This window comes from Ruditapes philippinarum, unplaced genomic scaffold, assembly GCF_026571515.1.
Source record: "Ruditapes philippinarum isolate M1 unplaced genomic scaffold, ASM2657151v2 ctg1014_1_1_1_1, whole genome shotgun sequence".
Lineage (NCBI taxonomy): Eukaryota > Metazoa > Mollusca > Bivalvia > Venerida > Veneridae > Ruditapes > Ruditapes philippinarum.
In genome coordinates, this window is record NW_026859400.1 from 3012 (window position 1) to 16135 (window position 13124).

A 13124-nucleotide genomic window follows, 5' to 3' on the forward strand; every position below is an offset into this window, starting at 1 on the left:
TAATTTTAAAGATACATTGAAAATAACCTGACGGTAGTGACAGACAAGAAATGAAGATGGAGGCAATATAAAGAATAAAGACTAACTTTAACAGTAATATGAACAGCAAAACAATAAAAGAAGTAATAAATATTTCCCAGGCAATTTCCCGGGTAATATACGTATAAGGCACCGGATATATATTGGTTGGCAAAGGTCAACTATAGATGTTGAACTAAACGTTTCTTACTATATCGATTGTTGTCAATTTTTATTTACACAAACGAAAATATTACAACATATTCAAAATTTACGCTGCATGAATACAATATTAAAAAAAAGACGATGACACCTGATTATTTTGCAAGAATGCACACAATACTTCTACGCCAGTCTAATCATGATTTTTAAAAACCTTATAACCAATAACCAATCTTTTTGCAGCTTTTTTTATACTATATGGTAAGTATACATTGTTGAATACAATACTGAATATTATTACACGAGAACACAGTTGTCATAACTATATTGGACGAGTCGCTAGCCGCGTTTGATAAAGGGGTTTGCAGTATTCCTTTTGTTTTTCATTGTCGATTAAATAGCATTTTATGTAAATATAAAAGTGTCATTATGCTCATATTTTTATTGTCAACTCGAGCTTAATTGACTATGCATTTCAAACGATTGACTGTTAATTAAAATGGTGATTGCATGACCATTAGTTATGGAAGCGTCCTAGTGCCAAACCTGAAATGTTTTTATGTCATAATTAGTAGATATTAAGTGCTAATTAGTAGAAAGTAAGTGCTAATTAGTAGAAAGTAAGTGCTAATTAGTAGATAGTAAGTGCTAATTAGTAGATGCTAAGTCATAATTAGTAGACAGTAAATACTAATTAGGAGATAGTAAGTGCTAATTAGTATATACTAAGTCATAATTAGTATATAGTAAGTACTAATTAGTAGATACTAAGTCATAATTAGTAGATAGTAAGTGCTAATTATTAGATAGTAAGTGCTAATTAGTAGATACTAAGTCATAATTAGTAGATAGTAAGTACTAATTAATAGATACTATGTCATAATTAGTATATAGTAAGTACTAATTAGTAGATAATAAGTCATAATTAGTAGATAGTAAGTACTAATTAATAGATACTATGTCATAATTAGTATATAGTAAGTACTAATTATTAGATAGTAAGTGATAATTAGTAAATAGTAAGTACTAATTAGTAGATAGTAAGTGCTAATTAGTAGATAGTAAGTACTAATTTATAGATACTATGTCATAATTAGTATATAGTAAGTACTAATTAGTAGATAATAAGTCATAATTAGTAGATAGTAAGTACTAATTAGTACCTATTTAGTAATAATTATTAGATAGTTAGTACTAATAAGTAAATGCTAAGTCTATTGACTATATATTGACTATATTCCTCGGCATCAGCCATGTTAACAGAATGCAAGCAGCGATTACAATATTATAACTTAGTATGTACTAATTAGTACTTACTATCTACTAATTATAACTTATTATGTTCTAATTAGTACTTACTATCTACTAATTATGACTTATTATCTACTAATTAGTACTTACTATATACTAATTATGACATAGTATCTATTAATTAGTACTTACTATCTACTAATTATGACTTATTATGTTCTAATTAGTACTTACTATCTACTAATTATGACTTATTATCTACTAATTAGTACTTACTATATACTAATTATGACATAGTATCTACTAATTAGTACTTACTATATACTAATTATGACATAGTATCTATTAATTAGTACTTACTATCTACTAATTATGACTTAGTATCTACTAATTAGCACTTACTATCTAATAATTAGCACTTACTATCTACTAATTATGACTTAGTATCTACTAATTAGTACTTACTATATACTAATTATGACTTAGTATCTATTAATTAGTACTTACTATCTACTAATTAGCACTTACTATCTACTAATTAGTACTTACTATTTACTAATTATCACTTACTATCTAATAATTAGTACTTGCTATCTACTAATTATGACTTAGTATCTACTAATTAAGAGATAAAAATATTTCAGGTTTGGCACTACGACGCTTCCATAATTAGTTGGTATTGAAAAATATTGATAATAAAATATAAATCTGTCTCAAATATAAAACTACCCCTCTCTTTAATAAACTGAACGTTTCAAGTAAAATGTAATGGATATTTACAAAAGTTTCCTTGGGCCATGTAAGTTATTATAATCGTTTATGCGAAGTGAGTTGTAAAATTAAAAGGAATGATGGCAATATGGAAACTTATTTTGACTTTTACCCGTTCACTTACTATATAAATATCTGGAAAAAAGGGATCCCTTAGAAGCATTAGAAACATCAAAATTACATGAAAATTGCAGAGTCGGTTTAATTGAGTCTGTACATGAGGGATAGTGAAATGGTGCAACAACCCTCACGCCCCCTAACAATGGCTTGAGCGTTACTCAATTCTAAAATAATTAAAGTGCTGGCCCCTTAAATGGGCATTATGCCATTTTAAACATGAAAAAGTACAATGCTCCGTGGGACAAAGATCTTTCATAACTTACAAATCTGAGAGACTTATGATATTAACAGCTTAATTTATATGGATCACAATACATAAATCTCACATAAATATACGCAAAAATATAGATAGATCTAATCGTATATTAAAATTCATCAAAGTTATAACTAGCTTTCACCATCGGACACGGCAAAAACTTATGTGTGGAAGCTCAATAATTCAAAGATTACGGAGTTATCTTCAAAATATCTAGTTTTGGGTACGGTTAAGCATTTTTTTGACAGAGTTATGACCCTTGCACTTAGAAAAATTCCATTTATTTGCAGTTTCCGTTCCTTTTCTATGCAGAGGTTGCACATACTTCAAAATGAAATTTGGTAACAGATTTATCATGAGACTATCTAGGTCATGCTTTGGGTACGGTCGAGCAATTTTTGACAGAGTTGTGCCCCTTGGACTTAGAAAAATTTCAATTATTTTCAATATCCGTTCATTTTCGTTGCAGAGGTTGCGCATACCGTCCAAAATGAAATTTTTATGCAGTACATAAGAGTATCTAGAACAAGTTCTGTTTAGGGTTCGGTGAGCAATTTTTGAGTTATGCCTGTGGAATTTGGAAAAATCCAAGTTAGTCACATCACATTTTATGGTTGGTCTTAGCTAGGAACTTTACCTTTTATTCGCCCATGCACGGGTTAAGATTTATGAAAAATGAAATTTTTTGGAATAAGTGAGCGATTTTACACAGAATAGCGCCGAAAATGGAATTGGAGCTGAATATTATCGTTCAACAAACGATTTCGGTCGGTTATAAGGGGAAAAACCCAGATCAGATTAGAAATTTCAATCGCTGGTAGCCGAGTTTAACATTGGGCCAACGGCTGACGATAATTTACATTGTTTCTTGTTTCTTTATGACGAGATAGATCTATGTCAATTTTATTTGTTTGGGTCGTCAGACCAAACAAATAATGGTAGCGAAATTTCAGAGTCTAATGCTGTTAATTGCAAATGCCGAAAGTAGTCCACTTTTTTGAAGCGGTTACTTCCCTTTATATGTACACTTACGCCGAAAAATTCAGGGGAGATCACTGCGTAAAGGTTTAAGGTTTAAGGTTTATTTGAATAAGTCAGGGCCCAGATGGGCATGTGACAACATAAAACAGTACATACATACAAAATATTACAAAATGGCAAATAATATGTAAAAACAAAATACAACAAAATGGCAAATTATAAATGGTCATACAACTCCATGATGTAATAAAATTACAGTAATAATTGAACGGAGTTGACTGGTAATGGAGGATGAGAGAGAAAAATCAAAAATCATTGCGAGAAAAAACAAAGAGAAAAGACATAAGTCTAACAAGCTAACATTATTTAAATAATAGCATAATATTTTTGCAAAATATGGCAAGTTTCTAAAGGATATCCTTATTACTATGGTTCATTAATTTTTCAAATTTTAAAGCACTTGGACGTTCATAGAAATATTTATCAAGATACAGCTTTCTTGTATTAACTAAATGTGAACATTCAAAATGATAATGGAATTCGTCGCCTAAAGAGTTACTGGTACATAGGTTACAAGTTCTAAGTTCTCTTGGAATATCATCAAACCTTCCCTTTTCAATAGGAAGTTTGTGATTCATACTTCTAAATTTAAAGAGAATTAAAGCTAAATTCATAGGTAACTTGCTGAGGTATGGCTCAAAACAAAAATCCTGTTTATAAATCCTGTAATTTAGACATTTACTGGAATTATTAATTGTACTTCTCCAATTTTGCATAAAATGATCACGCAGTCTTAAGTTGACAGTATTCTTGAATGAAGCAGGAGATTCCACATTTTGATTTATCCAAAAATGCGACAATCCAAGATCATTTAAATTATTTCGAACAAAACAGACCCAATCCGATTTAATATTATTCAGAGAGTATATATAAATTATGAGTTGTTCTATATAGAATGCTGATAGCGTATCTTATGATTAAAATGCACAATCATAAATTACGCGGATGAATATGATTTTATCAATGAAAATACTATTTTTAGCGATGTCGATTACCGAATACTACACAAACCGAGTAGTGGAATACATGTATATAGATTCTACATGTCGGACTGTTTGGGTGAGAAGATTTTCGCTAAATTATTTACTTCAGTTTTAAACAACAGGTTTATCCTGAACAAAATACCTCGAAATTAATAAGGATTACAAACCCGAAATGCAATGGAAGTTCTAAATTTAGAATGACTTGATGTTATTCAGATATTTCGTATAACTTCTCCGTGGTGCAGGGGTAACGCGCTCACTTAGTTAGTGAGAGGTCTGGAGTTCAAATCCCAGTCGAGGAAACTTTTTTTTAAAATTCTTTTTTAAGTGTCTTTGTTAAGGAAGTAGCCATGATATGCAAGGATAAAGTGTGGCTGTCGTAAAAAAAATGAACATAAATGATTTTTGATGCAACTCTAGATATGCAGAATTCCGTATGTATCAAACTCTGGTGCCTGGCAAAATGAATTATAATACATTAAAATAAACTTATACAGGAAAATACATACAGATATACAGTACGATTTAGATAAATACCACAGAACTTGCAGCCCTTTGATTCTTTATAAATATACATGCTTATAGTAAGCTCCAGGATTATCTACACCTGTGTTAAACAACAGTTAAAGTCGTTACAAGCCCTAATTTAGAATAATATGGTTTTCTTCAGACCGTTCACATATAAATTCAACGTGGCTGAAGGGTTTTCGCGCTCGCTTAGGAAGCGAGAGGTCTGGAGTTCAAATTCCTGTAAAGGCAATTCATTTTTTTTCAAATTGTTTAAGTCAAATAAACATTGGATTGAATATCAGTGTTGCAATTAGTCTTATAGCCAATTTACTACAATTAAAACGCTGGAAAGCATTGGTGGCACTATACATATAATCTCACAACCTGTACCTTTCTTACATTCTGAGACCCAAACAAATTCAGCGCCTTCTGTGCTTTGATTTTTTTTTATTTCAGTTGTATTTTTTTCCCAATGGATGCATGCTATATTTGTGTGCTGTACGTTCCTAATAACGGATAAAACAACATAAAAACACGAAAGTCAAGTGTGATGTTATCTTAAATGGCATTAATTGATATCAACCTGGCGCTTCGGACAGTTTACCGCTTATATAAATAAAGTTTAACATCACAATTCTTTAAATGCATGTACATATACATGTATATACGCTTATAATTATTTAGTAGAACAGGGTCTATTTGAAAGACTCTTAAGACCCTCCCAGCAAACATGCATATATGGGACCCATATGGGCTATATCTAGGCAAGCCCATATGGGTATGCCCATATTGGACCTATATGGGACCTATATGGGCAAGTCCATTTGGGTACGCCCATATTGGACCCATATGGGTCCCATATTACAGCACTATAAGGAAAAACGATTTTTCGTTTATTTATTACTTTAGAACTTGTTTACTTTGAGCTAAAGTGTGACCACCTTGGCATAAATTGCTATTATCTTTTATAAAAATCGTAGCATTAACATATATACAAGCCATGAGGGACCCATATGGGTCCCATTCGGGCAACCCAATAAATAATATTAGCATGCCTGAGCAGGTGCGAGAAATTAATTTGTTTAGTTTTTATATTGGTTTTAATTTTTATAATCTAAGTATAAAAATGTGTTTTTAGACTATTAATTCAGAAATAATTTATAAAAATCAGCATTTGATGAAAAATTTATTTCGAGCATGCGCAGACGTGATTTCCGCTGCCGCTTAAAATCAAATTGTGTATTGAAACGTTAAATTGTAAAATTGTACACGAAAACAATATTTCATTTCAATTCGGAACATTTAACGACGATTTCGTATAACGACCTTTCATATTATATCCTTACAGATTTATTGTGTGTGTAGGTAAGTGTAAACGTCATTTATTTTTTGTTTTTGCCTTTGCCATGTAATTTCGCGATAGTTTTTGTCAGTTTAATTTGCGACATTTTCTAGAATTTACGCCCACTATTAGGCACTTTAGCTGACCTATGGATGTGTATAGTTGTTATTGTTGAATAACTTAACTGTGACGGAGTCGACACTAACATTAAATGATTTTAATAATATTGTTTCTATCTAGACTAAATTTTAAGAGATCCTTTTTTAAAGGGACACCATCATTTGAAATCCAGTGACCCCTCCTAGCCTTAGAAGTCCCTTCCATTTTGTACCAATATTTTATTCATAAGCATTTTAAAATATTAAATGCAAATACTTATTATTACAAATTCAAGTATTTTTTCCAAGTACCAACCAAGCCCTATGTTGCACAGGCACGAGTATCGGACCTGGGAAGAAAAAATATGACCCGATAGATAATTAAACCTGTGTTCATCTTTAAAAAGTCAAAAACCGAAAAAAATTGTAAATTATACCCCCCTTTAAAAACATACTTTAAGTTAAGAGAAGGCCAGAAACTCCATATTCGAGCCTGCAAGCAAGGGATTCACTTCCCGGGCCGTTGTGAAAACAATTGCCCAGACATTTAAAAAAATCTTTTATCACTTTCACGTTTGTATGAAGCTTCCAAATGGGACCAACCCCAAGTCTTTAGCCCTTCCCGTTCATGAAATATCTATCGGGGAAACAAACGCATTCGTGCTAAAAATCCTTGGTAGACAAAATTGCGGCACAACAATTCGGTACGAAAACATAGACTAGAACATGTTTGCCAGCCGATTACGGGTCATAATCATATTGTCACTTGGCGCAATAACTCACTTAATGTATATGTATCAGAGCAACAGATAAGGTGCGTATTTGCGCAATTAAATTTTATAAAATACGCAATTTTTTTTTTAAGAATGCGTATCAAAACCCATTAAAAAAAATAAATACGCAATTGTCGTAAAAACCTGTGCGTATTGTCATTTTCATCACCGCAAAATTAATCTGTCATACGCTCGTAGTTTTGGACAAATTATATCCATATGCATGCTATCCGAATATTCCCGAATCAATGCTCTCCGGTCTTCGACGGTCCCCGGTCTCGAAAGACCGACTAAGCCATATTAATAAAGCATGTGACGGTCAATTTGTCTACTCAGGTCGACGGTCTTTACAGAGACCGTTGATTTTGCGAAGACCGTCAATAAGTAGGTCCGAGCTGTATCAATAGACGCTTTGAAAGCATTATCAGGCGTCGTATAAAAGGAAAAATGATTTGAAACAAAACAGTTGTAAAAATCTGTCAGAAAACGAACTTGTTAAAAAAATGAGCACTTGATATATATAAAAATAAAACAATTGTGAAAAGTTCTAGTAAATTGTTAATCCTATTTTCTTTTTAAAACAGTTTAAATTTCATTGATATTGAATTTAATTGAAACCATTAAATTCATATCGTCATAATTGAATACCCATCTTGAAATCATAGGGTATCGAGTTTTGGAATACTCAATTAAATGGAGCCAATACCCAATTCCAAAGGAAATGATGGAGTAATACCCAATTCACTTTTAAAGCTTATCTGTTGCTCTGATGTATTTTATAATTACTTATTAATGTATTTTCATTTTATTGTAAATAGGCCATCAAAAAGGCTGTATGAATCGGATAGTGGCACTGATGAGAATGAGACAGACACAGAGAGTAGGCCACCACAAGTTATTGACCAAGCAACAACGCCCAAAAAGTCACAAAGCCTACTTTCATCTCCGCCTCGCTTATCTGCACAGGCATTGCGAGAGGCCAGCAGTGATGTGCAAAGTGCTTCTCCAATACAAGGTGCTTCTGATACATCCTTCCGTGGGCAGATTATTGGGCCCAGTAAGTATAAACTTCGGAGCTATAAATATATTTATTATTACAGTACATACTTATTAAATGTTATATTCTCAAAACAAGTCAATAAATGTTATAACAAGCTGGATTCGGATTCGCTGAATTGAGTGACACAGCCAAAAATGGAAAGTTTCACCTTGTGACGCCCCTAGTTAAAAAAATATTCAAAAGAAATTGATGATTACTTGTGTTAGTCTTTATCATGATGTGAATTTGTGCGCATATTCTTGCCTGACCCCACTACTGGTATCCAAAGTTACGGTCCCTGGAAGAGTCAAGAATGTTTATTTTCACCAAATGACATGCCTAGGCTCAAAAATATGTTAAGTTTAATTCATGATTTCTTATCATTTTCACATTTTGTGACCTTGCACACTCAACAATCCTTTTGAGATTTTAGCGTTAATTACTGTTAAAGCCAAGGAAAAATTTAAAATACTGGATTTTTTTCATTTGAGCCGGGTCATGACAAAACCAACATAATGGGTTTGCGACCAGCATGGATCCAGACCAGCCTGCGCATCTGCGCAGTCTGATCAGGATCCATGCTGTTCGCTATCAGTTTCTCTACTTGTTATAGTGTTTGTAAGCAAACAGCATGGATCCTGATCAGACTGCATGGATGCGCAGGCTGGTCTGGATCCATGCTGATCGCAAACGCATTATGTTGGTTTTGTCGTGACATGGCTCATTTGTAATTCACATAGCTCTAAAAGTATATGGCCTAGAATTATGAATCCTTTTTTTCAGCTGCTGTTACACAGATTCTCCGAGTCTTGGAGACAATGCGAGAGAAGAATCGTGAAATTAAGAGGATGGTGCAGCGAATGCTGTTAAGGTCAGCAGCAGATGACCAACCGCTGCAACTTCCGAAAGATATCTCATTCCCTATTCGTTATCCTGAGCAGATGGAAGCATTCGATGAGCTTCTGGGAGATCAGACAATGCTCTCATCTGTGGTAAGCATAGTGTTAGTCATGTATGTTGCTCTATTAGTAACTGAAAAAAGTATACCCCATATCCACTGGCCTAAAAGCGAAATAACATAATGGTCTGTGGTTAGCACTTGATGATAATGTATAATCATTCTGCTATATTTATGTTGGAAAATATTGCACAGTGGACAAACACTTTGCTGCATTAATTTCAGAATTAAAAACTGGCATGTTTTAATTTTTTGATTCATATTGACACAGTTATGTTATTTATATATGCTATAATAGCCATGAGCACAAGACATGGGCAGTTGGCCTCGTTTTCAACATTAATTATTAATTAGGACAAGACAGACAATTCATGAATCAAAATGCTGGCAGCTTTCAAAATACCAGGAAAATGACTAGTACCCACAAAATCCAGGAATTGCGCTGTTATTATATTATCAAAAATTATTCTGTTGATATTGAATAAACTCTTGTATAAAAAAAAACAATGATAATGTGCCCCATAACACTCGGTGGAGGGGACAAACATAAAGGCACAAGTCACTAAGGTGTTGTCCTAGGCTGTAAATATATGAGGAAAGATCTTTTAATTTGTCAATCCAAACAGTTTTCTTGACAGATCATGTTTTTGTGGTCCAGTTGACAGTTATTTGTCATTTGGTGACTTGCAGCCAATCACTTAGTAGTGTTAAAATTAACATTAAAAAAAGTTTATGTTCTGCTTTATTTAAGGTGCGGTTCCTCTCATTGTTTGGTATGGCAGATGTACGGGAAACTGTTGACCGCTTGATGAAAGAAACCATGTCAAATGAACTGGCAAGAATGTACAATATGAAGTGGCTGAAGGGGAAGAAAAAGTTTGTGGGCCTCTAGATACTGAATGTATTGTATAGTAAGTGATTTTTTACAAATTTGCAAAGTGGTGTCTTCAAAATAGATATATTATCCAATATCTTGTTATTGTGTCTTCGGGTATTGCTTTAATGAAGGAAAATGCTTGACTAGCTTTTATGGAAATTAATAAGAGAGAATATTTTACATGCTGTGTGGTTTTGATCCCATGCATTGTGTTGTGATGCATAATATAAACAGAAATCACCTTCCTGTAAAGCAAGTTATTTGCTTACCTTAACATTCTTTACTGATACACCGATAAGATGATCTCCGCTTACAACTGACTGCAGCGATATCACAGAAATATTGTTAAAAGCTATGTAAAACCAGGAAACAAACATCTATATTTGGTAAAACATACCAGAATTAGTTTATATTCCAATTTATACTGCTCAAAATGCTACAAGGTGGCTTATGACCTTTGAATGGTTTCAATACCTTCATTTCACTTCATTTCATTCTTTAAGGATAAGAATGCTTGTTTTGTAGAATGTGTCCAAAGGAACTTGCCGACAAAGGCTGCAACGAGGAAGGATGTTGAAATAGAGGTTTCAAAGTGGCTGGCTGGGGCGCGGGACCGTGATGGGGGAAGGAAAGCAAGAAACAAAGTGTCAGAGACCTTACCTGAAGAAAATGAAGGAAGTGACTAGACATGTTTTTAATTTAAAAATGCAAATTAATAGAGGATATTTGTTTGTTTGTGTGTGTAAGATGAAATTTTTATATCATCAAAGAGAGCTTTAAAAACAGTATTCTCATGAGTGGCTATGCGCTCGTGAGAACACTGTTTTTTAAAGTTCTTTCAATGATAAAAAATTACATCCTACACAACAAACAATAAAGTGTCTTTTTATTTTATGCTAATGAAATTTCCTCAATATTAACGTTAATATTAAATCTGTTTTCCCCACTGTTAACATCAATTTTAGTTGAATTTAAGTCCAATTTCTCATAAATACAGGAAGTCTTGGGCTGAAAATAAGTTTGACAATCAACGTTGAATAGCCATGATATTATTTATTGAATTCAAAAAAAATTTGAATGATGATAAAATCTTTAAAAAGTAGTCTCGTCATAGAAAAGTTTGAAATTTTAATCATTTCACTGTGAAATTATCAAATATATTTTTCACGGATACATCAGTAATACACTCAAAAGCATAAAATAAATGACTTTTATTTTACATTTTCAAACCTTTACTTCATCTGCATATAAGTTATTCCACTGATTGAAAGTCAATATGTATCAAGGTATTTTTAAAATGTGATAAGGGTCAGAACTACAGTAAGCGGCTCATTTGTTTATCTTGTTATACTTTTTGTTGCTAATTTTAATGTTTGAGGTCATCAGCATAGCATGTCTTTCTTGTAAATGCAAAATTCTTGTCTAGTCAAATTTTGCCTTCTAGTCAGTATATTCTGCTGCTATATATGTTATGTTTGTTGTTGACATTATATGCTGTTTTTCTGTTGTCTATATGCTGTTGTTTTTTTTTCGTTTTTTTTTTTCATTAAACATTGTTACTGCACGGAGGAAGGTAGTCTAGTACTGGTGTAACTCTCCAGAAACGATGGTTAGGAAACTACCCGCCTATATGACGTAAAAGGCGTAAAATGAAACAAACAAAAAAAACATTGTTACTATTTAAATCAAGACATTAAATGCTTGGGGAATGTTTTTGATACTGATCAATACAATTTTAACATAACATCTTGTCAAAACTTGACACTAACAGGGAACACATGTATTGATATGGTATTAACCTTTAAAATAAAGTTGAAATACTTTACAATGATGAGGTTAGAGTCGATGACTTCTAATCCAGTTACCTCTCTGGCGTGGGTTCGATCCCCGGGAGATGCTTTGGTAGTTTAGCGCGGAGGAAGGTTGTCTAGTACTGGTGTAACTCTCCAGGAACGATGGTTAGGAAACTACCCGCCTATATGACTGAACTACTGTTGGAAAAAGGCGTAAAATGAAACAAACAAACAAACAAACAATGATGATTCTTGTAATCTTTATTGTTGTTATTGTTGAAACTTTGATAATATCGGAGAAATTACTGAAACCAACTATTTTTACTGACAATTTTTTTAATGAATTTCTTCACAACAAATTTGATCTTTGTGTAATATCACATTTTAATTATTATTGATTTTTACAAACTTGTACAAACTATTTTTTACTTTTCATCAGCTGCATATTTTGTTTACATGTCTATAAACAGTATTTCAATGTGCCAAGATTTTGTGTATTATATTTGTTACTTTTCATAAGCTGCATATTTTGTTTACACGTCTATTAACAGAATTACAACCGTGCCAACCTTTTGTGTATCATATTTGTTACTTTAGCTGCATATTTTGTTAACACGTCTATATAAACAGTATTACAACCGTGCCAACCTTTTTTGTATTACTTTTTGTTACTTTTCATTAGCTGCATATTTTGTTGACAATTACAACAGTGCCAACCTTTTGTGTATTATATTTGTTACTTTTCATTAGCTGCATATTTTGTCCACACGTCAATAAACAGTATTACAACCATGCCAAGGTTTTGTTAATTATATTATTTTTTTTTCATCAGCTGCATAATATTTTGTTTACACATCTATGAACAGTATTACAACTGTGCCCAGGTTTTGTTAATTATATTAATTTTTTTTCATCAGCTGCATAATATTTTGTTTACACATCTATGAACAGTATTACAACTGTGCCAAGGTTTTGTTTTATTATATTTGTTACTTTTCACAAGATGCATAACATTTTTTTCTTCAGCACTACCATACCAAAGTGTAATACATGGTTGTCATGAACAACTTTTTATATTAATTGATGTAGATGAAAGTAATTGGTAGATAGAAATTTGTAATGAATTACAGTA

General features: G+C 32.4%; 1 protein-coding gene across 2 annotated transcripts; it reads left to right on the plus strand.

Moving 5' to 3' along the window:
• Positions 1 to 6183: 6183 nt before the first annotated feature.
• On the plus strand, positions 6184 to 10768 carry LOC132756353 (uncharacterized). Of its 2 annotated transcripts, XR_009629319.1 has the most exons (5): positions 6184 to 6477; positions 8144 to 8382; positions 9148 to 9356; positions 10074 to 10233; positions 10725 to 10768. XR_009629319.1 is itself a non-coding variant. In XM_060747408.1 (3 exons), exons 1-2 carry the CDS (start codon positions 9183 to 9185, stop codon positions 10212 to 10214), a joined length of 315 nt encoding a protein of 104 aa, XP_060603391.1. In that variant the 5' UTR covers positions 9011 to 9182; the 3' UTR covers positions 10215 to 10233; positions 10725 to 10768. The 2 variants fall into 2 exon arrangements, 1 of the variants encoding a protein (XP_060603391.1); XM_060747408.1 differs by lacking the exons at positions 6184 to 6477; positions 8144 to 8382 and having other exon boundaries at positions 9011 to 9356.
• The last annotated feature ends 2356 nt before the right edge of the window (positions 10769 to 13124 follow it).